The sequence below is a fragment of the Miniopterus schreibersii genome (assembly GCF_964146895.1).
Source record: "Miniopterus schreibersii genome assembly, chromosome: 2".
Taxonomy (NCBI): domain Eukaryota; kingdom Metazoa; phylum Chordata; class Mammalia; order Chiroptera; family Miniopteridae; genus Miniopterus; species Miniopterus schreibersii.
The window spans coordinates 99,596,656-99,620,799 of NC_138102.1; the positions used below are offsets into that span (position 1 = coordinate 99,596,656).

General features: G+C 36.4%; 1 protein-coding gene across 3 annotated transcripts in view; it reads left to right on the forward strand.

Annotated features, from left to right (window-relative positions):
* The window catches only part of KATNAL1 (katanin catalytic subunit A1 like 1), a 99,881-nt gene that overhangs the window by 15,005 nt on the left and 60,732 nt on the right, over nt 1-24,144 (forward strand). For all 3 annotated transcript variants that reach the window (XM_081130356.1, XM_081130355.1, XM_081130357.1), the window contains exons 2-3: nt 7,589-7,764; nt 9,729-9,889. In XM_081130356.1, the coding sequence (XP_080986482.1) occupies nt 7,603-7,764; nt 9,729-9,889 (323 nt within the window). In that variant the 5' untranslated portion in view covers nt 7,589-7,602. The remainder of the gene's footprint in view (nt 1-7,588; nt 7,765-9,728; nt 9,890-24,144) is intronic.

Consider the following 24,144-nt stretch of genomic DNA (forward strand, 5'->3'; position numbering starts at 1 on the left):
TAAGTTGAGGAAGTTCTCTTCTGTTCTTAATTTCCTGAGTTCTTAGGAATGGTGTTGAGTTTTGTCAAATGCTTTTTCTGCATCTATTGAGATGGTATGTTTCTAGTCTCAAAATTATATTGATTGGGTGTCAGAGTAGGTGGAAGTTACACTTACCTCCTCCCAGGACCAAGCTAAAATATAGAACAGTCAACCTGAATAACCAAGTGACGATTAGTTGAACAGAAGTCTTATGAACAAAGAATTACAGAAGAAGCAACATCGAGAGAGGTAGGAAGGGCAGAGATGCGAAAAGTGCTGGCCCCGCACTCTGAGAATTCAGAGGGATATCTCATCTGCAAAGTTCTCCCTGAGGAGCATGAGATCACAACCCTATGCCAGGGTTCCCAGCCCAGAGTAGCAGAGCCAGGAAGAGGAGCCCACATAATATCTGGCTATGAAAATTTTGCTCACCAGGCAGAGACTGTAGTTGGCTAGAAACCCAGGTTCCCTACTAAATGGCCAGTGCACCAAATCTTATTCACAACCACACATCCTGGCGGGGGGCATGGCTCGGAGCAGAGAGAGCTAAATGGGCAGCTGCCAGGGTCTGTGTGGTGAGTCCCTCTCCCACACTGCCCAGAGGCACCGTTTTTCTTAGGGCAAGCACTCCCCTCCATGTGGCATCAGCCGCCTCCCTGTTGTTCTGCCCTGCCCAGCTTATGCCCTGCGGAGGAGTCAGCTGCCTGGGCTGGTGGTGTAGCCTGGGCTGGTGGTGTAGAGGTCTGAGCAGTCTGAGGGGGTATCAGAAACTGAGTTGTGTGGCTCATCCCTCCCATCCCCACCCCAACCTATGGTGCCTGTTTGGTGCTGCCCCCCCTCACGGGGCCAGAAATAAACCCATGCCTATGTGGTCGATTAATATTTGACAAAGGAGGCAAGAACATACATTGGGGTAAAGATTGTCTATTCAATAAATGGTCTTGGGGAAATTGGACACATGCAAAAAAAAAATATGAAACTAGACAATTTTCTTACACCATATACAAGAAAAAACTCAAAGTGGATTAAAGACTTAAATGTAAGACTTGAAACCAAAAAGTTTCTAGAAGGAAAAATAGGCATTAAAGTTTCTGACATTTCTCTCAGCAATATTTTTTCTGATATATATCCTCCAGCAAGGGAAACAAACAAAATAAACAAATGGGACTACATCAAACTGAAAAGGTTTTGCACAGCAAAGGAAACTATAGACAAAATGAAAAGATAACCTACTGAATGGGAGAAGATACTTTCCAATGATACATCCAATAAAGGGTTAATATCCAAAATTTATTAAAAACTCATACAACTCAATACCCCCCCCCCAAAAAAAATCCAATTAAAAAATGAGCAAAGGACCTGAATAGACTCTTTTCCAGAGGACATACAGATGGCCGATAGACATGAGGGGATCCTCAGTGTGACTTGTCATCAGAGAATTTCAGATTGAGACTGCAGTGAGATATCATCTCACACCTGTCAGAATGGCTATCAATAAATTAACAGACAACAACTGTTGATGAGGATGTGAAGAGTGGGGAACCCTCATGCACTGTTGGTGGGAATGTAGATTGGTGCAGCCACTATGTGAAAACAGTATGGAGGACACACAAAAAATTAAAAATGGAACTACCTTGTGATCCAGCAATTCCACTTCTGAGTATGTATCTGAAGAAACCAAAAACACTAATTCAAAATAATATGTGCACCCCTATGTTTCTTGCAGTGTTGTTTATGGTCGGCCGGATATAAGGGCAACCCAAGTGCCCATAGACAAGTGGATAAAAAAGTAGTGGTGATATACAATGGAATATTCCTCGGCTATAAAAAAGAATGAAATCTTACCGTTTGCAATAGCTTTGATGGAGGGTATTGTGCTGGGTGAGATGAATCAGTCAGAGAAGACAAATACCATATGATTTCACTTATATGTGGAATCTAAAGAACAATATAAATGAACAAGCAAAACAGAAACACTCAGATACAGAGAACGCACTGATGGTTCCTGCGGGGGGGGGATGTTGGAGGGCTGGGTGAAAAAGGTGAAGCTGTTGAGAAGCATAGTTTGGTAGTTACAAATAATCATGGGGATGTAAAGTACAGCATAGTGAATATAGTCAATAATATTGTAATAACCATCTGTGGTGCCAGGTGGGTACTGGAAATACCGCTTTGTAAAGTATATGATTGTCTAACCACTATGCTATATTCCTGAAACATACAAAGTAATAATTGAATGTAAATTGTTAAAAATTTAAAAAAGTATATTGATTGGTTTTAAATATAATAAAACACCTTACATTTTTGGTATAAACCCCAGTTGGGCATAATGCATTATCTTTTTTATATGTTACTGGATTTGATTAGCTAAAATTTAGAGGTTTTTGTACCTGAGTTCCTGAGGGATATTGGTATGTAAATTTCTTACAATGTCTGGTTTTGTATCAAGGTAATGTTGGACTTTAAAGTATGCGTTGGCCCGGCCGGGCGTGGCTCAGTGGTTGAGCATCGATCTAGGATCCAGGCGATCAGGGTTCGATTTCCGGTCAGGGCACATGCCCAGGTTTCGGGCTCGATCCCTAGTCAGGGGCGTGCAGGAGGCAGCCAATCAATGACTCTCTCATCATCGATGTTTCGATCTCTCTCTCCCTCTCATTTCCTCTCTCTGAAATCAATAAAGATATATTTAAAAAAAAAAAAAAGTATGAGTTGGATGTTTTCCACCTCTTCTTTTTTGAGAGAATGTTGTTTAGATTTTTTTTTTTTTTCCTTAAATGATTGGGAGAATTCACTAGTGAAGCCATTTGGATCTAGTGTTTTTTTTGTTTTTGTATTTTCAGATAGATCTTATATTATAAATTAAATTTCATTGATTGCTATAGGACTATTAAGATTAATTATTCTGTTTCTTCTTGAGTAAATTTAGTATGTTGTGACCTTCATAGAATTTGTCAGTTTCATTAAGTCCCATTTTGCCTTTTAATATCTCTAAAGTTTGTAGTAGTAGCCCCTTCCTTATTCTGATTTTGGTAACTTATGTTTTCTCTCTCCATTTCCCTGTCAGTGTCACTAGAGGTTTATCAATTTTAATGATTTTTTCAAACAACCAGCTTTTGGCTGCCTTGAAATTTTCGGTTGTTTGTCTGTTTCTGTTTTATTGATTTCTGCTCCTAACTTTATTATGTTGTTTTATTTCTTTTGGGTTTTAATTTACTTTTGTTTTCCCACATCCTTATGACAAGCTGAAAGTAGGAGTTGGTAAAGAACAATTTGAGGCCACTTGTTTTTGAATGACTCATGAACTAAGAATGGTTTTTGCATTTTTTTAATGGTTAAAAAAGTCAGAAGAAGAATACTATTTGGTGACATGTGAAAATTAAGTGAAATTCAGTTATCAGTGTCCATAAATAAAGTTTTATTAGAACACAGCCACACTCATTTGTTTATGTATTTTCTATAGTTGCTTTTGTGTTACAGTAACAGAATTCAGCAGTTGTGACTGAGACTTCTGTTATATTCTCATTTCTCTGCACTGTTACATGGTGCACTATAATCAGTGTTTCAAATGCCATGATTTCACAGTACTGTGATGTTTTACTTTTTTTACTATTAGCACATACACATCACATCAAAACAAGAAAAGGTGAGAAAAATGAACTTGAAATGTTACACTTTAAAGCACAATGGAGTGTAGACTATTGAATTAGATCACAAAGCATTGTGATTATTGTGTAGTGCTAAAGAAATTCAGTATACACTGACATTACCAGACTAATCACTCATATAATATTCCCAACTCATAAGGAAACAAAGGTCAGAAAAATCAGAAAACTTAAAAAGGAATATCTTATCACAGCAGAATTTCTTTACCAAATTAAAAAACAAAAATCAGGCTGCACTCAGATTAAGTTTGAGTATCTCATTTGTTAGTCAAGCAAGTGAATTAACTAAATTGTGTTCAATTATAGCAGGCAAAGAAATGTGTTAGGAGAAAATAAATTTGTTTAAGACTATTAGCCTTTTGGTAGGAACAGTAGCTGGAAGAGTTGAGGACATCAATGACCAATTAAAAACTAAGTCATGATTCTGAGTGGTTTTCCTTGGCTCTTGACGAATTGACAGATGTTACCAATACAGCTCAATTGTTGTTTATTTGAGAAGTCAGCACTGAGTTTGAAGTTACTGAAGAATTAGTTTTAATGAATAGTGTTCATGGAATAACTACAGACAAGAATATTTACAAAAAGTTGAGAAAACACTAATTCTGTACAACCTGAAGTGGAAACTGCTCAGATGTGTGACAGCTAATGGTGTAGAACACAAAGGCTTATGTGAACAAATTTACAAAGCTGTGGAAATGTAATGTGGTTAAGGTCTATGGTTATTCATTGTATTATTTATCAGCAGGTATTTTGCAGAGAATATTTGAATCTATCATGCAATATGGAACCAGTAGTGTCTCAAAAGTATTGCTCTTGCGGACTTAGCCATTGTTTGTCCCATATTTTTGTCAGAAATAGAAGCTAAATATCCTGACTTGCTGTACCACACTGTTGTTCAGTCAGTGGCTTAGCAGTGGTACAGTTATATTACAATATTTTGAACTTAGGGCTGATTTGCAGTTTTTCTGAATGAGAGGATCTGTTGTCAACCACTATTACTGAACACTGAATGACTTTGGAAATCAGTTTTTTGCTGTAGACTTGATAATGTTTTTTAAGGAATTCAACCCAAAATTACAAGACAAAACAGTGCTTATATGCAAAGTTAAAAGTCATTTCAATGCCAACTAATGTTTGACTGACAAGTGATATGAAACTATGTTATGTAGCTTTCCATGCAGTCAAAAGTTAAAGAAGTGAGATCTTCATTACCCCCCACTGGATTTGCAGTACATGTGTTTTCTGAGATCAAACTACAGTTTTAGCATAATTTTTCAGACTTTGATGCAAGTGCAAAGAATACATTTTCATATCACAAAATTCATTTTACTGTGCAGATGAGGCACTTCCTCCTAACTCAGTTGGAAGAGATTAGTCTGCAGAGTAATGACATGCAGAAGACAATATCAAGAGGAGAATAGATTCTTTAAATGCCTTCCAAACAATGATTATGCTGTATGAAATTGTATGCTTTTGATTTTTTTCCCACACTCTGAAAGCTTTACTTGCTTTCCATAACCAAGAGAATGGGTGGAACATATTTTGAAAGAGAAGTAATGTCTTCTGAAAATGTCACTTTATGTCTCGTTTGTTCTGTTTTGCCATACTCTATTCTTCCATTGTATTGGTATTACCAGATCATTCCCACTGGTTGCTAGGTGTTCCGCAGAAGAAAATGGCTCTGTTGTTACCTTGGGTTCCGGCAGAGTGGAAGACAGAGTGGACTGGAGCGGTGTGAGAAGAATCCAGGGTTTCGGGCTCTGGAGATGGAGCTCAAAGGGCGGCCATCAGGACTCCTGGCCTGAGGCATTCACCCGTACTGCCCGTATGCTTGTGATTTGATATCAGTATGTGACAGTATCTATCTGGGTAAAAAGACATTTTCAAACATGAAATACATAAAATCTTATTAAAAATCAGCATTAATGTATGAACATTTGCATTCAATTTTTTTTTTAACCCTCACCAGAGGATATGTTTACTGATTTTAGAGAGAGAGGAAGGAAGAGAGAAACATCAATTGATTGCCTCCTGTATGAGCCTTGACAGGGGTTTAAGCCTGAAACCTAGGTATGTGCTCTGACTGGGAATCGAACCCACAACCTTTTGGTTTATGGGATGACACTCCAACCAACTGAGATACACCGGCCAGGACTGCGTTTGAATTTGATCTTAGGGAACAGTAACTTTGAATCCCAAGTAAGTGAAATATTCATCTTCTCCCAAAAAGTTTCATTTTTATTCGTAGATCTGTCTTACAAACATTATACTCAACTATTATCACTATAATATTTGGAATTTCATCAATAAAAATTGTGGAAAATTTTGTCTCATTATGTAAAGTCTGTGCTAAAAACTTAATAAACTTTAAGTATTTATTACTTAAATACTATCCTTAATATTCCCTGTTAGTCCTGAAACCTAAAATATTTGCTGTGTGGTCCTTCACAGAAAAAGTTTGCTGACTGCTGCTTTACATCAAAGTATTTTTATTCTGCACAGTTGTGTACCTGCACATATTAGCAGAATTAGTGCTTAGCCTCACAGTTACTTAAAAGAAAATAATATATGGAACAGTTTTGTTTCTACTGGATTAATTGCAGGTTATTCACTGTAAAAAGACCTTACTGTTTTGTGTTAATATTCTAACTTGAAGAAGAGGCTTTCTGTGATTGTTCTATATTCTGTGATAGATTTATGGAATATTGGAATTTCTTACTGTGTAAAAGTAGTATGCAATTTGCTGCAGTGTAATTCTCAAGTAACATAGATGATGCCTTCAGTGAACCTGTGCTTGAAAAAGGGGCAAATGTAACATGCCAAAACACATAAAGGAAACAGCTTTATTTTCAAGAATGTACTGTAGTCACTTACAATGCCTAAAACTAGATGTGTTTAATTTTGAGGCAGAGTGTTAGAGCGCCTTAAGAATAGATAAGAGGCAGAGAGGAAGAGCCAATCTACTCACACCAAACTCTGATTCTCTCAGGAAAGCATGGAAAAATACTATGATTTTCTCTTCTAAGCGTATTCATTGGTTTACTGTTCAGGAAATGAGAGTAGGGCAATTTGTACTTCTTCCTGGGATGCCATTCTTCTGTATTTCTGGGCTTCCTACTCTTTGTAGTCTTGGGTAGAAAGTATTTCTGCATAGAAGTCTGGAATGATTCTAGGAGATGTTTGGAAAGCTGGGAAGAAAAGCCAGAATGATGGGCTTGGGGGGCTTTGGTGGAAACCAGAGGTTCAGATGATGATCTTCTAGCATCTTATAGAATGGAAAAGATTAGCAATAGTTGTTTGCACAGACAAAAAAAAAAAAGCTATAGAGAATGACAGGATCATGGGTGATTACAGTTGAGGAACAAGATGGGCTCAGGTAGTTTAATTCATAGGATTTTGCTTAGATTTAGGTTGTATGACATTAAGTGCATATAAATGATGCATGGACAACTATAGGCTGTTCCTTTAAAATGTGTTTCTTCAGTATGACTTTTTGTTCTTGGGTCAAAAAATTTTAGTGAGAAATTCTGCAGTTTTAATTGATACAAGTGGAAAATACATTGTCAAGAATAAATGGAAAGAAATTAAGCAAGATCATCTTTACTGTTATTGCAGCTTGTAGTCATTGTAAATGAGGAAGGAAAACCAGCACCTGTAACATGAATCAGTAGTTCAGAGCTGTGTAATTTCTCATTATCTCCTTGGGTATTCTTTTGTGATCGCCTTTGTGCTGCCAAAATTAGAAACTTTGTTCAGTATTATAAGATGCATTCAGATAACCTCAGAGAAGGAGAGAACCATTTTGACTTCCAAGTAGTTTTAAGCTGATATTTTAAAGACTAATAAAAAATATTTTAAAGTCAGTGCTGAAAACTTAATAAAAAGTCATTATATTTAATGTTTAGGTCTCTGAAAGAAGATGAACTTGGCTGAGATCTGTGACAATGCAAAGAAAGGAAGAGAATATGCACTTCTTGGAAATTACGACTCATCAATGGTGTATTACCAAGGGGTGATCCAGCAGATTCAGAGACATTGCCAGTCAGTCAGAGACCCAGCTATCAAAGGCAAATGGCAACAGGTAAGGTCACATTATTCAGTGAGTCAGGGCAGTAGTCTATGTACTTGAAAGATTAGAGCTTGAGATGTAAATAGTTTTTATTTGTCTGAATACAGAAATATATTTAAAATGTACTCTGAAAAATTTTCTTGCCTAGGTAATATTTTATATATATTTTTGATTATTTCATAAGACATACTTCAAAGATTCTAATTGAATCTATTTTTAATTTTTAAAAATTTTCATGATTAGTTCCCTACTTGTGAGTACCAATTTTTGAAATAAGGTATTGCTACTTGCCCTTTCCCCTTTCAGTTCTACTTGTAGTTTTGACCCATTTCATAAACTTTTCCTTTAGAAAGTTTCTTCTTTTTTTGAAAGACTCCTTACAAATACAAAGGAGTCAGTAATTTAATAAAAAACACTAATATATTTGCTGTCTCTTGACTATACAACTTGATTTTATAATAGTACAGTTAATAAAACCTTGAATTATAATTTCCCCACTTATTCTTAAAACTTAAAATCCTTTTAAAATTAAAAGTACAAAGTCAAGCATTTCTTTGAAGTTTCCATTTTACATACTAATGTCTTTTAAGTGTTTCTTCTAATTTTTCCACTAGTCAGAAATTGATGTTTTACTAAATTTGCAGGGTGAATTTGGCTTATTTTCCAACTTAAGTGTAACCAGATTATGTTGAGTGAGAACAATAGGCTTGCTCTAAGTCAAGCAGAAATTTTTAGTTGTTTTCGTCTATCCCGCATACTAGCCACAGATAAGAGTGGTTTATTAATCTAGTACGGAAATATTTTTGACACGTCCTTAATTTTGTTAAATAGTTGCCATTTTGATTCAGATATTTCTACTGTTTCTTTCCATTAGGTTCTGAAATTTTATTTCTCCAAGTATATCACATAATTGCACATATGAGCAGTTGAATTTTACATAGGTTTTTCTTTGGTTCTGCATCTCCTTTATATGTTTCTTTCTATATTTTATTCAAGATAAAGTTAAGGGAACATTTCTTATGCCCTGCTTTACAGTAAAGTATGCTTTCTGATTAAAAAAGAATTGTTAAACTGAATTTATAAATGTAATTTTCAATCTATTATCTATTTGCCTTTGAAAATTCGATTCGGCTCAGTGTTTCAAAACATAAGCATTTCCACATAATAGGTGCTTAGTGAGGTTTTTTTTATATATAGGAAAAATCTTGCCTCTGAGCCCCCAAAAACTTTACCCAGAACTTGAAAGAATTTAACGAGGCCCCAAAGAATTCAGATTTTAAGTGAAGGAGAATTTAAATAAAAATAGAAGTGGATAATTCATATAGTATTTTATCACTTCAGGCTTTCATATGCTCATGACAGGCAGGCATTTCATATTTAATGAGATTGAAGATAAGAACTGCTGGTCAGAATTTTGGCTGATAATTTTTTGGAAGCTAGCCCTTGCCGGGTAGCTCAATTGGTTAGAGGGTCATCCTGATGTGCCAAGGTTGTGGGTTCCATCCTCAGTCAGGGCACATACATGAATCATCCAATGCATGCATTAATAAGTGGAACAACAAATAGATGATTCTCTCTCTCTCTGTTTCCTTCTCTCTCTAAAATCAATAAATAAAAAAGTTTTTTTGGAAGCTGTTTCCAACTATATTAAAATGATTTAGTATTAATATTATAGCTTTCTGGGAATGGCTAACTGAATTAGTTGCTTGTTTTAAATTATGTTCATGGTCATTACATTCCTTGGTAGAAGTAAAGTTCCATTATAAAAGATATTACTAGTTCCCCGGTGAAAAGGTATTTAATTATGTCTTTTTTCAAACCAATTTCTGCCCTTCTATCTAAGTAGTTCTTTGTTTTTGAATGTTTTAATGACTCATTTTGCATACTTTGAAAAACATTAAGAAAACTTACATTCTATAGCAATTTATATAAACTTGAAACAGTTTCTGGCATAAAAGCTATATATGTTTTTTAAGGTTCGGCAGGAATTATTGGAAGAATATGAACAAGTTAAAAGTATTGTCAACACTTTGGAAAGTTTTAAAATCGACAAGCCCCCAGATTTCCCTGTGTCCTGTCAAGATGAACCATTTAGAGATCCTGCTGTTTGGCCACCCCCTGTACCTGCAGAGCACAGGTAAATGAGACTTCATGTTTTCTTTAGGTACTTCTGTAGCTAATCAATATTCAGAGTGGAGAGAGAGAAGCTTTATTTGAACAAAGGATGAAAAAGTCTTTTGGGGGAGCATGTAAATATAATATCTGTGTATAATTTTCACACCTATAGGTTTATAGAATTTGTATTGGATAAAGAACAGAAGTGAGTCACTTGTCATATATCTTGCTTTTAGATTGTTTACTACTGTACTTATTTATAATAATAGAAATCTACTAGTCCTAAAATTTGTGAGTTAGGTGAGGTCTTTCAGATTTCATAATATCCATATCAAAACTTGGATGGCTTTGCTTTAAAACATTTTTGCTTTGAAAGACTCTTAAATTTAGATGAAATGGTAGACAAATTGGACTCACCTGGTTGGACCTACAGCCGATTTCCAGTCTTAGTTTTTACTGTTTCTTAAAGGTTAAAGGTCAGATTCCCTAGTGTGGCATATAAAGATCTAAGTTTATCTCCCTAATGCCCAGCCTACGCATCATCTACACAAACCTCTCTCTTCTTATTCTTTACTGTTGTCTTGCCTTTGCACAGTCTGTTCTTTCTTCAAGGAATACCCATAGTTCCCATCTAAGCAACTTATATTCGTTAAGTATCAGCTTAAATGTATTTCCTCCTCTCTGCAGCCTTTTCTAATTTGCCCAGGTGTGACGGTTTGTCATAGTAGCTAAGTTGCATTTTTTGGTTTCTACACAAGATTAGGAGTTTTGCAAAGTCAGGACCATAATTTTTTTTTATTATATATTTTTAAATTGATTTTAGAGAGAGAGGAAGGGGGAGGGATAAAGAGATGGAAACATCCATCAATTGTCTGCCTCCTGCACGCCCCCTGCTGGGAATCAAGTTCGAAACCCGGCCATGTGCCCTGACCAGGAATCAATCCAATGACCTCGTGGTTCATGGGTCGATGCTCAACCTTTGAGCTACTCTGGTTGGGCAGGACCATAATTTTTATTTACTCAAAACAAAAATAACAAACTTCCATTGTTAACACAGGGTTTGGCACATAGGCATTCAACCAGTACTGAAAGAATAACTAAATTAATTCCATAAGTGAAGAAAGTAAGGCCTGAGAGACCCTGACCTGTAAGTTAGGCTAGATCAGGATCTGAGTTTAGGTCTTTCTGGTTTTCATTCACCTAGATTGTGAAGTGGTATTGTGGCCAGAGTGTTGTATCACAGAAAATAAGTTTCCCTTTGGCCAGTAGCTGTGATCCTGAACGTGTTGATCTCTTGAAGTTTCCTAAAAGCATTTAAAGAACTGTGAAAAGTGGTTAATTTATCCCGAGTTACAGATAATTTTATGATTTCCACTATAAAAACACTGTATGATGCCCGGCCAGAATGGCTCAACAGTTGAGCATCAACCTATGATCCAGGAGATCACAATTTGATTCCCAGTCAGGGCACATGCCCCAGTTTCGGGCTCAGTCCCCCCCAGTAGGGGGAGTGCAGGAGACAGCTGATCAATGACTCTCTCATTATTGATGTTTCTCTCTCTCTCTCCCTCTTCCTTTCTCTCTCTGAAATCAATAAAGACATATTTAAAAAAAACACACCACTAGATGATGATCTTTTCCTAAGGTCTATAACAAAATAGTGCTTTCCTCAGATATAACCACCTTCACGTGTTTTGGATTGAGGTAACCTTTATCCCTCAGAAGGCAATGTTTCAAGAGTCATAGGATTGTTACCATGGAAGTACCAAAGTAAATACTGAGAAAAAGAAATAATTTCATTTTGATCTATCAGAACTTGAAAATTTTGTGTATGTATATATAATAAAATACCTTGTTTTTTTCCTGAGTCATTAATTTAGAAATATATTTTGTTTAAAGCCAAAAGATGATAATAATTGACATAAGCGTTGTGTAATTTAAGGTGTAGAATGTGTTAATTTGATACATTTATACAATATATTGCAATATGATTATCACTGTATCATAGCAGACACCTCTATCACATACATAATTATAATAATAATAATTTTTTTAATCCTCACTAGAGGATATTTTTCCATTGCTTTTCAGAGAGAGTGGAAAGGGGAGGGGAGAGAGAGAGACAGAAACACCAATGTGATAGAGACACATTGATTGGTTGCCTTCCCCACACACCCCGACTGGGGCTGGGGATTGAGCCTGCACCTGAGGTACGTGGCCTTGGCCAGAATCAAACCCAGTACCCTTCAGTCCAAGGGCCGACGTTCTAACCACTGAGCCAAATTAGCCAGGGCATATCACATAATTATTATTTCTTTTTTCTGGAGGGAACAGTTAAGATCTAGTCTCTTAGTAACTTCGAAGTTTATAATACAGTAACGTTGACTATAATCACTATGCTATGCATTAAATTTCCAGGACTTATTTTTCTACTGGTTGCAAGTGTGTTCCCTTAAACAGCATTTCCCTCGTTCCCTTAACCACCCCCAGTCCCTGGTAACTACCATTCTACTCTCTGTTTTTATGAGTTTGGCTTTTTTAGATTTCAGGTATAAGTGATATCAATCAGTATTTGTCTTTGTCTGACTTATCTCACCTAGCATAATGCCCTCAAGGTTTATCCATAGTGCTGCAGATGGCAGGATTTTTTTCTTTCTCATGGCTGAATATATTCCATTGTACATATGTACCACATCTTCTTTATCCATTCATCTGTTCATGGGTTTTTAGGTTGTTTCCATATCTTGGCTATTGTGAATAATGTTGCAGTGAACATGGGGGTGAAGATAGCTCTTCAGTATCCTGTTTTCATTTCCTTTGGATATAGACCCAGGAGTGGAATTGCTGGATCATAGGGTAACTCTAATTTTTTTGAGGAACTTCCACACTGTTTTCCATAATAGTGGAACCAGTTTACATTCCCACCAACAGTGCACAAGGGTTCCCTTTTTTCCACATCCTTGCCTATTCTTGCTAAGAGGAACACTTATCTCCTATTCTTGCTAATAGCCATTCTAACAGGTGTGAGGTGATATCTCATTGTGGTTTTAATTTGCATTTCCCTGATTACTAGTGATATTGAGCATCTTTTCATGTACTTCTTGGCCATTTGGAAGTCTTCTTTGGAAAAATGTCCTGCCGATTTTTTAGTCAGATCGTTTATCTTTTTTAAAAATGAGTTATATGAAGTTTTATTATTTTATTTTTGTTAATCTTCACTCAAGGATATATTTTTCATTGATTTTTAGAGAAAGTAGAAGGGAGAGAGGGAGGAAGGGAGAGAGAGACAGAGAGAAAGAGAAACATCGATGTGAGAGAGACATGTAGATTGGTTGCTTCCTGCATAAGCCCCGACTGGTACATGCATCCCAGGTACATGCCCTTGACGGGGAATTGAACCTGCAACCCTTTGGTGTGCAGGCTGATGCTCTAACCACTGAGTTACTGGCCAGGGCTGTATGGATTTTTTTAATATATTTTGGATATTAACCCCTTAGTCAGTATACAGTTTGCAAATATTTTCTCCCATTTGATAGTTTGTCTTTTCATTTTTTGGATTCTTTTGCTGTGATGAAACTTTTTTAGTTTGATGTACTCCCATTTGTTGATTCTCATTTTTGTTGCGTTTGCTTTCGGTGTCAAACAAAAAATCACTGCCAAGATAATACCAAGGAGCTTCTTTACTATGTTTTCTTCTAGGAGTTTTAAGGTATCAGATATTATGTTTAAGTCTTTTAAATTCATTTCAAGTTTATTTTTGTGAGTGGTGTAGGGGTCCAGTTTTATTTTTCTGCTGGTGGTTATTCAGTTTTCTCAACACTGTTTGTTGAAGAGTCTGTTCTTTCCCCACTGAGTGTTCTTGGCCCGCTTGCCAATTAATTAATTAACTGTAAATTTAGGGGTTTATTTCTCAGCTCTTTATTTTGTTCCAGTGGTCTGTGTGTCTGTCTACTTTTATGTCAGTACTATACTGTTTTAATTACTATAGCTTTGCAGTACAATTTGATATCAGGAATATGATGTGAGACCTCTGGCATTATTCTTTTTTCTCATGATTGCTTTGGTTATTTAGGGTCTTTTGTAGTTTCATAGAAATTTGAGGATTATTTTTTCTATTTCTGTGAAAAATGCCATTGGAATTTTATTAGAGATTGTGTTGATTCTGTAGATAGCTTTGAGTAGAACGGACATTTTGACAATATTAATCTTTGATCCATGAACACAGGATATATTTCCATTTGTTTATGTTTGCTTTAATTTCTTTCATTTAAGTTTTGTAGTTTTCATTGTACTTGTTTTTCACTTCTTATATTATTGTTTTGATGCTATTGTGAATGGAAAGTTTTCTTTATTTCTTTTTCAGATGTTTCATTGTTAGTGTATAGAAACACATTGATATCTGTATGTTGATTTTATATCCTGCAACTTTACTGAATTCGTTGATTAGTTCCAACAGTTTTTTTGGTTTAGTCTTTTCTATTTTTGATATAATATTACCAGCATATAATGCCAATTTTTGCTTCTTCCTCTTTGATTTGGACGCCTTTTAGTTCTTTGTCTTGCCTACTTGCTCTGGCTAGGACTTCAAGTTCAACGTTGAATAAAAGTGGCCAGAGTGAGCATCTTTGTCCTGTTCCTGATCTTAAAGAAGGTTTCAGTTTTTCACTGTTGAGTGTGTTAGCTGTGGGTTTGTCATATATGGCCTTCATTATGTTGAGGTATTTTCTTTCTGTATCCAATTTGTTGAGGGTTTTTAATCATGAAAAAATGTTGTATTTTGTCAGCTGCTTTTCCCACATCTATCGAGATGATCATATGATTTGTATCTTTCATCCTATTAATGTGGTGGATGTATTTATTTATTTGCATATGAGAACCACCCTGGCATGCCAGGGATAAATCTCACTTGGTAATGGTGTATAATTCTTTTACTATGTTATTGAATTTGGTTTCCTAATATTTTGTTGAGAGTTTTTGCCTCTGTGTTCATTAGGGATATTGGTCTATAGTTTTCTTCTATTGTTGTATTCTTGTCGAGCTTGGTATCAGGGTAATGTGGCCTCCTAAAATGAGTTTGAAAGTGTTCCCTCTTCAATTTTTTGAGAGTTTGAGAAGGATTGGTGTTAACTCATCTTCAAATATTTGGTAGATTTTACCAGTGCAGCCATCTGGTCCTGGGAATAACTTTTAGTATAGGAAATACCTGTTCTGAATTGCTAGAGCACCATGATGTATTTCAGAAAACAGTGGCCACAGATAATAACTGTAATATTCGTGGCTCAAACTGAATAAAAAGTGTGGTTGGCATTTTCCCATTGATGAACACTTACCTGAAACTTTTCCTCTTTTGAAAAATACTAGCCCTGGTATTTCCTTTTTTTTTTTTGGTACTCTCTAAACTTCCCAAAATATAGATCTGATTTATTTTCATACTTGTGCTTTAATCTTTACTCCTAATGAAAGATGAATGGACCAGAATGTATTTCTCCGAACCTCCATTCTCTATGCTAAATTAAAAAATAAAGTTTTCTTTGTATGTAGCCATTGTATTTTTCCCTTCTGTGGGCCAGAAACCCTTAATAAAAACAAATCTAAGACTGCATATTGCCCAGGGGAAACATTTTTATTCCCATGTATATCATCAACAACAATAGAATAATACAACTCTAGAAGGTTCTACTAGTGAAGAAAATCTGTTTAATACCTTGAATACTACATAAACTTTATGAATAAAACCTTTACATAAGCAAAGCCACATTTGATGAAGATACTTCATCAAATAATAATATCATAGTGACATATATGTAAGGCAGATGTTAATGAAGTAAAATTTACACAGGTTTGTAGCACAGTGTGTGTTCATGAGCTGATAAAATAAGTAAATATTAAGATTTTAAGTTTAGGGTTAAAAGTTATGGGAAGTTAGAGTAATAAAATATTTTTCTCCTTTCGCAGTTTTTTCTTCTATAGGTTATATAAAACAAACATAATAAAATTTTCCTTAGAAAGAGTGAATAGTGGATATAGTCATTAGATAGTCTTGGTTTAGTGGGAAGACACTTGACTTGAGTCCATGAGTGTGAAGTCTACCTCTGATCCCGTCTTGCTTTATGACCTTGAGCAGGTTATTTAGCCTCTCCAAATATTAGCTTCACTATCTGTAAAACTGGGATCTTTACCTCATGGAATTAAGAGAATTTAATATCTAAGACAGTAACGGTCAAGTAATTAAAATGAATAGTCAGTTTTGAAAGAAAGTAGCACAATGTTCTTTCAGATAAATAAGCAAATAACAGAATTAAAAAATGATAGCCTAACTGAGTGGAACCCCTCCTATCAACACCTGTAGAGCCCATCTGCACCTGCCCTCCCCTTTTGTATTGAATTTCCAGTCAGTGTACTGCAAGGAAGCTGGACGCTAGGTAGACCCCATATTAAACTGTACTGTTATTTAAAATGCAATAAAGCAGTTTGACATGAAAAAAAAAAAGATAGCCTCATTCATAAGATTCCTCAAGGAAATTATTTTTTCCCCAGAACAGTCTACATAAATCCTTAGTTCTCTGAAATGTTTTTTTCTGTTAATCCTCACCTGAGGATATTTTTTTCCATTGCTTTTCAGAGAGAGTAGAAGGGAGGGAAGGCGAGGGGAAGAGAGAGAGAGAGAAACATCAATGTGAGAGAGACAAATTGATTGGTTGCCTCCTGCATGTGCCCTGACCCAGGACAGGGAGTGAGCCCACAACCAAGGTATGTGTCCTTGACCCGGAATCCAACCAGCAACCCTTTGGTGCTCAGGATGACGTTCTAACCACTAAGCCACATTGGCCAGGGCAGTTCTCTGAACCATTTTGAATAATTCTGGCAGAGAGAATATGGTTTTTTACATATCCAGGTCTCATGAAATTGGTGATCATTTTCAGGGAAAGAATGATAACTAATTATCACTTACTGAATGTTTTACAAGTATTATCTTATTTAAACCTCCAATGACCTCATGAAATAGCTTCTGTTATTGTGTACCCATATTACTATTGCTAATTTATTATTATGAACCCCATTTATAGCTGAGGAAATTGAAGCTTATAGAGTTTGTCATTTTCCCAAAGTTATCTGAACAAGAAAGTGGGAGAGCCAGGATTTGAACCCAGATCTCCTCAAGTTGAGGTATCTTATTTATATCCATTCTGCAGTGTTATTTTCCTACACACACTCAGTGGTGTCTGTGGGTATGTTTTGATATCATCTGTATATCCTGATACATCCACTTGATGAAATTCTTATTAGAGGTGATAGGAGAATAAAGATGCTGAAAATGCTAAATTAAATAAATGTTGATATTTTAAATGTACTTTCAAGTTTTCTCTATGGGAGCATCACACTGAAATTGCAGTGGAAGTCCATAGGAAAATAGAATTCACTTTACCTTATTTTGCACAAAATGTTTCCAGGATGCATCTGATGTGTTTGGCATTAGGCACGAATTTGGTAGCCTGGTTCATGGCTCTGTCCTTTTCACTTCATGGACTTTTAACATAAAACTTCTCCATCATCCCTGTGGCTGGACACCAAGGTATCTGTATACTGTGGGTCCCAGTGGTGGTATGCCATGTTTTTGGAAGTTAATACCTTATATGTCATGATTCTGCTGAGTTCAGTCATGATTCTGTTTTCAATCACCAGCAGCTGCTGGGATAAATCAAAACAATCTTTTAAAATGAGTTAGATTCATTGCTTTAAACTTGAAACTAAACTACAAAAGTAGGATTTTGATGGGAGGTAGTGGCAATATTAGCATTAAACTTCAAAGAGATGAAGTCTCCAGGTCATTCTTAGTGTCCTAAGTTAAAAGCTATCTTGTATTAATTAAGTTATAATATTTTTCATACAAGTTTATTAAACACATTCTCTTTAATGAGACCATTTTATTTTTTAATTTTTTATTTTTTTTAGAGAGAGAGGAAGGGAGAGAGAGGGAAACATTGATTTTTGTTGTTCCACTTATTTATGCATTCATTGGTTGATTCTTGCATGTGCCCTGACCGAGGATTAAACCTGCAATCTTGGTTTATTGAAACGATGTGCTAACCAATTGAATACCTGGCCTGGACGAGACCTTTTCCCTCCCCTCCCCTCCCCTCCCCTCCCCTCCCCTCCCCTCCCCTCCCCTCCCCTCCCCTCCCCTCCCCTCCCCTCCCCTCCCCTCCCCTCCCCTCCTTTCTCCCTCTTCTCTTCTCTTCTCTTCTCTTCTCTTCTCTTCTCTTCTCTTCTCTTCTCTTCTCTTCTCTTCTCTTCTCTTCTCTTCTCTTCTCTTCTCTTCTCTTCTCTTCTCTTCTCTTCTCTTCTCTTCTCTTCTTCTCCTCTTCCTCTTCCTCTTCCTCTTCTCTTCCTCTTCTCTTCCTCTTCTCTTTCTCTTCTCGTTTTCTTTTCTTCTTTCTTTTTTATTTTATTTTACTTTTTTGTTGATCCTCACCTGAGATATTTTTTTCCATTGATTTTTAGAGAGAGTAGAAAGGAGGGAGGGAGACAGAGAGAGAGGGAGGGAGAGAGAGAAGCATCACTGTGAGACACATGAATTGGTTGCCTCCCACACATGCCCTGACCATGGCTGGGGATCGAACCAGCAACCCAGATACATGCCCTTGACTGGGAATCAAACCCGAGACTCTTTGGTGCCTGGTCAATGCTCTAACCATTGGGAACTCTGGCCAGGGCAGGACAAAACCATTTTAAAATGGTCTCTCCCAGTGAGACCTGAGGCCACAAAGCTAAGATTTTCTGAATTGGAGCATTATTTGACATAGCATATATTCAATAAACTATTCTTGATTTAACTTAAAAAATAAATTTAAGTAAATATTTAAAGTTACATATTTTGGGAGAGATGGCAGTAAGAATAGGGGACACAAGCCTGAAGTTAAATCTTTGGCTTATTCTGTGTAGGTAAATTAGAACTCGAATAGGCTTTTCAATGCTGTTTCATCTGGAACCAGGGAAAACAGCATAATGTGTCTCTATGTTCATACAGATAGGAAGGTTGATTTGTATCGAATTTGTGTTATTCTGTAGGATCTCAGCCAAGGGAAAATTCTTACTTACTTGGTATTAAAGTTATTGCTTTATGTTTCTTTGGGTATCCAAATAGATTAAGTAACTGCTAGCATTTAATTTGCAGTGGAAAAAGATCAGTTAAGGCCAAGGTCAAGTACTGGTAGACAATAAACTATCTCATCCTTATAGGTATTTCACCCAGGCTCTGGCTCAGTTATTTTCCTGGGATTAGGAGGCAAGAGAGCAAATTTCTGTCAGTTCTGCCACTAATTGAGTGGTCCTCCAAGTTTAGTTTACTTTTCTGTGTCTTATTTTTTTCCTCTGTAAAATGTATGTTGTGATGAAATTGTTTTGTAAAATTGTTTTGAAGTCTTAGGAAGAAAAATACAGTATCATTGATCTATCCAACATGTGTTTTATGAACATTCATCATATGCTAGCCATTATCTCTGGCCCTGTGGAAAGTATAAAGGTAATAATCTTCCTACCCTCTACACCCACCCCCAAACACACACACACATTGGAAAATAATCCAGACATCCTGGGAAATTTTCGCGGGGATGCTGGCACCTATTATATGTCAAGTACTGTGCCAGTACTATGCTGGGATGCAGGAACAGACTCCATCCCTGCCCTCTTAAGCGTGTAGCCTTAGAGTAAAAGTGGGTGTGAGAGCCATTACTGAGATAGAATGTACTGGATCTGGTGATTAATGAGATAGAGAGAGTGAGAGAAAAATTGGAGCAGATAATGAAATTTCCAGGAATAGGAAATTTCCAGGAATGTTGAATAGGAAATGGAAATGAGAACCAGAGTTTAAGAGAGATTGAGATTAGTGGTGGTTATTTAGGAATCACCAGTAAGCAAGGGATTTTAAGAAAGAAAATTTAAGGTCATTCTTTATGTGATGGAGAAGTTATTTGCCTAATATTATTCACAGGTTGAGATTAAACTCATTTTTTAGCATTCTGGAGTCATATTCTCTTTTGAAATCCTGTTTGTGGAGAATGGGAGGGACTCTATTTTTAGACTCTGGATAGAATGTAGGTAGCAGTGCTGATTAACCATGATAACTGACATTTACTGAATTCTTGACTGTGAACCAGTTACTGTGCTAATAAGCTCTTTACATGGTTTATTTCTTAATCTTCACAACCACCCTCTAAAATAAGTACTATTTTTTTATCCCTATTTTTTTGGAAAACATTGAAATTTAAAGATTCTTAGCAACTTTATCAAATTCTGTGTGTAGGTCAAATAAGGTAGGATTGAGAATTGAGATGGATTTTGCATCATGGAGCTCATTGGTGCCTTGATGAACATTTTGGGTGGAATGGTGGTGGAGAATAACAGAGTGGGTTCAGAGAATGGAACCAGAGGAATTGAAAAGAATGAATGTCTGCAGTTCCTCAGAGTCTTGCTGAAAGGGAACAGAGAAATTGAGTAGTAGTTGGGGAATACATGTAGTCAAGATTTGTTGTTTTGGAGGGAAAGGACTAACAGGATGTTTGTATGCTGATGAGAATGCCACAGAAGGACGGAGAACATTGAAAATATGTGGGAGAAAATGGACAACTATGGAGCGATGTCCTTGGATAGACAAGAGGAGATGGAACCTAGTGCTCCAGTGGAGGGGTGCGTGGACATCTGATTCAGAGTAATAGGAGGGAAGGCGGTTAAGACAAGTAGGTAGATTTGCAGATGAGCACCTGTGGAAGGTCTCTTCTGATTATTTCAGTGAGGGAGGAAAGCAGGCAAGATTGTCTGAGAATGAGGGCAGGAGGCAGATGTTTCCCAGAGTCTAAATTCTGATCTGAGGTATGCCAAGAGTTCTAGGTCATTCCATTTTGCTATCTTTTATGTTTTCTCCAGGAAGTATTTGTCTTATTTTATAGGATTCAGTACTCATTTGAAATCTTCATTTTGGAATTCTAAGCAAGTGCCTAAACACTTGGTATTTCTGTCATTTTTTTTTATGTTACAGAAAACACAACCGAAAGATAGAAATTTTAATTCATTAGAGATAAACTAAGAAATGGGAACAAGATAGTGGTAAGTCAGAATGAAATCTTAACACATTATTTTAAATGTTCATTGAAAAAAACCTTTGCCTTGCTGCATGTTAGCCACTGCTGTTTCCCTTCTTTGTTCCTTTGCTGTCTGCTAAAATGTACACTGTACATCTGTTGCCTTTCACTGCCCCTTTTTCCTTAATAACTGACAATCCTGGATCTCCATTCATTGCAGTATTGGGAGTGAATTCTTGAAGGTCACCTCCTGATTTAATTGTGGAATGTCTGTTCTTAAGACTTACTTTGTTTAACTTTTGTAACATTTGATGTTTATCATCTTTCTTCTTTGGAACTCTCTTCTTATGGCTTCTGTGATGTTACACTATTTTCTTTTTCTTTTTTCTGACTGTGGCCTCTGCTCCTTGTCTTACCGCCTCCTCTTGTCCCTAGTCCTTATGCTGCTGCTCCTACTGTATTCAGTTCAGCTCAATATATTCAGTATCTACTATGTACTAGGCACTATGGATGCACAGAACAGGAGGCTGGTTCCTGCCCTCCAGGAACTCAGGTTCTAGGAAGGCTGTTTCCTTTGCCCAGAGCTGGATGATTAATCAGGCTGTGGGGTTGTCATCCCGACTCTGCCCTTTAGTGTCTGTGAGAACCACGCATTCAACCTCTTCCTTATTTTCCTCTTTTATAAATTGGGGATCAGTTCTACAGTTACCTCATGGGGTTATTTTGAGAAGTAAATGATTAAATACAAGTAAAGTGTAAAGAAACGTCTGGCACATAGGAAGTGCTCAAGAAATATTTGTAGTTTTTATTACTCACTTCCCTGTTCCCCTGACCCCTGCCCCATTTGACATTCAGATGGCTAATGCCCTTACCTCATTTATATCTTTGTTCATATGTCACCTGGAGAGTTTTACCCTGACCACCTTTTAAAAAAATATTTACCCCCTTACTTGTCATCACTCTGTGCCTTTACTCTGCTTTATTTTTCTTTATAGTACTTATTGCTACCTGATATTATATTGTGTTCATTGTCTATTGCTCCCATTACATTGTAAGATCTGTAAGGTCAGAGCCTTTGCATTTTTCAGTGCTGTCTCCTCAGCACCAAGAATAGTGTCTGACGTAATGTAGGCACTTAAATGTTTTTTCAGTGAATGAATAAATAAAGTGCTTATTTAGATTTATCCATGTGTTTACTAATTGTTGTTTACCTTTCCTTGCATTTCACTCTTTCTAGATTCAGTTTCTTCTTTGCTGAGGCATATTCTTTAATAGTTCTTACAAAGGTCCCTATTATGGTAAACCCTCAGTTTTGGTCTAGAAATATCTTTATTTTCCCGTCACTTTTACTTTTTCATTTTTTTTTTAATCCTCACCCCAGGATACTCTTTCCATTGCTTTTCAGAGAGAGTGGAAGGGAGAGAGAGAGAGAAAGAAACATCGATGTGAGAGAGACACATCGACTGGCCACCTTCTGCATGTGCCCCAATGGGCTGGGGATTGAGCCTGCAACCGAGGTACGCCCTGCCATTGACTGGAATCGAACCTGGGACCCTTCAGCCCAAGGGCCGATGCTCTATCCACTGAGCAGAACCGGCCAAGGCTCCTGTCACTTTTAAATGATAGTTTAGTATAGAATACTAGATTGGGAGTTATTTATTCTCTGTGCCTTGAAGATCACATTAGTAATAGTGTTATTTTGTCTCTGGCTTACAGTATCAGTCTAATTGTTGTTTGTTTATAGATAACTTTAGTCTCTCTCATTGTTTTTATGATTTTATTTTTCATCTTTGGTATTAAATAGTTTCACCAGGAATTATCTAAGTGCAGATTTGTTTTTATTTATAGCACTTAAAACTTGTGCTTCTTTTGTTTTAAATTCTTTGTTATGCTTTTAACCACTTTAAATATTCATTTTATAGCTATAACTGATAGTTCTATTGTCAGACATTATTGGAAGTCTAATCTTTTTCATTTCTGATGGCTCTTGTTTGTGGTAAAGTTGAGAATGTCTCCTCGAGGTTTTAGTTATCCTAATGTGGGGCTTCTTTAGAGGGATGGTACTCCTATGTTTTGTTTCATCCAGGTGCCTTGGGGATATTACCTGTTTAGGACCACTTTTAGGTAAATTTCTTTGCTCAAGGTAATGTAAAACTGAATCCCAAATCACATGAGAGCAGGCCCTTGGTTATTATTTCTAGGGAAGACTTGCTCATTCTACAAATACAGAGTAGATAGAAAGGCATACTTGTTTCTCTTTTTGTGTGTGTGTGTTAAATTCTATCCTTTCACTGAGGTTGTAGCCATTTGAGAGTCCTGGCTTTACATGGTAGTCTCAGTTCAACTTCTTTGACTTGGGAGGGCCAAAGGCCTTGTCTCAGGTTTCACTGTGCTGTCATTACATCTCAAGCTCTTAAGTGTCTGAGACTCGGGAACCCCAAAGAACTGCCGGTTCCTTTCTTTTATTTATTTTTTGACCATTGTCATTTGGCTTTCTGGTAAGATCACCTGTGTACATAACAGGATATTTGTTATAATTTATCCAGAATTCCTGTATGTTTTATAGTAGGAAGGTTTTCAGCTTATTTTTGTTGTAACCATATATTTATTATTTTTGTACTTCTGTTATTATAAGTTCTTGTGGGTGTTATTCTACAGTTTGTTGTTTTTGAGGACTCTTGTTTAGGGGTTAGTTGGAACTCTGCTTCAGCAAGGCTTTAGTTGTAGGATTTATGTATACACAGAAAGGGATGTCCAGTATAATTAAAAAAAATTTTTTTTTCTTATTAATTAATTTGAGAGAGAGAAAGAGGGAGGGAGAGAGGAAAAGACAGAGAGAGAGAGAGAGAAACATCAGTTATTTTACCCATTTATGCATTCATTGGTGCTTCTTGTATGTGCCCTGACTGGGGATTGAACCCACAACCTTAGCATATTGGCTTGAAGCTCTAACCAACTGAGCTACAAATATTTAAAATATGTGTGTATATTTTTAGCTATAATATAAGCTTATTGAATGTTTGGAAAATTAGTAGAATAATCTCAGAACTTGACTATAAGCTAAACAAAGAACTGTAAGATTAAGTTCAACTGATATTTTAATATCTGTAAAAGTTTTGTAGTCCTTATAATCTGAAGAAATGCCATTGTCTATCTAGTTTTAAGGTCTTTAGGGTTTGGCAGAAAATAAATTAAATAT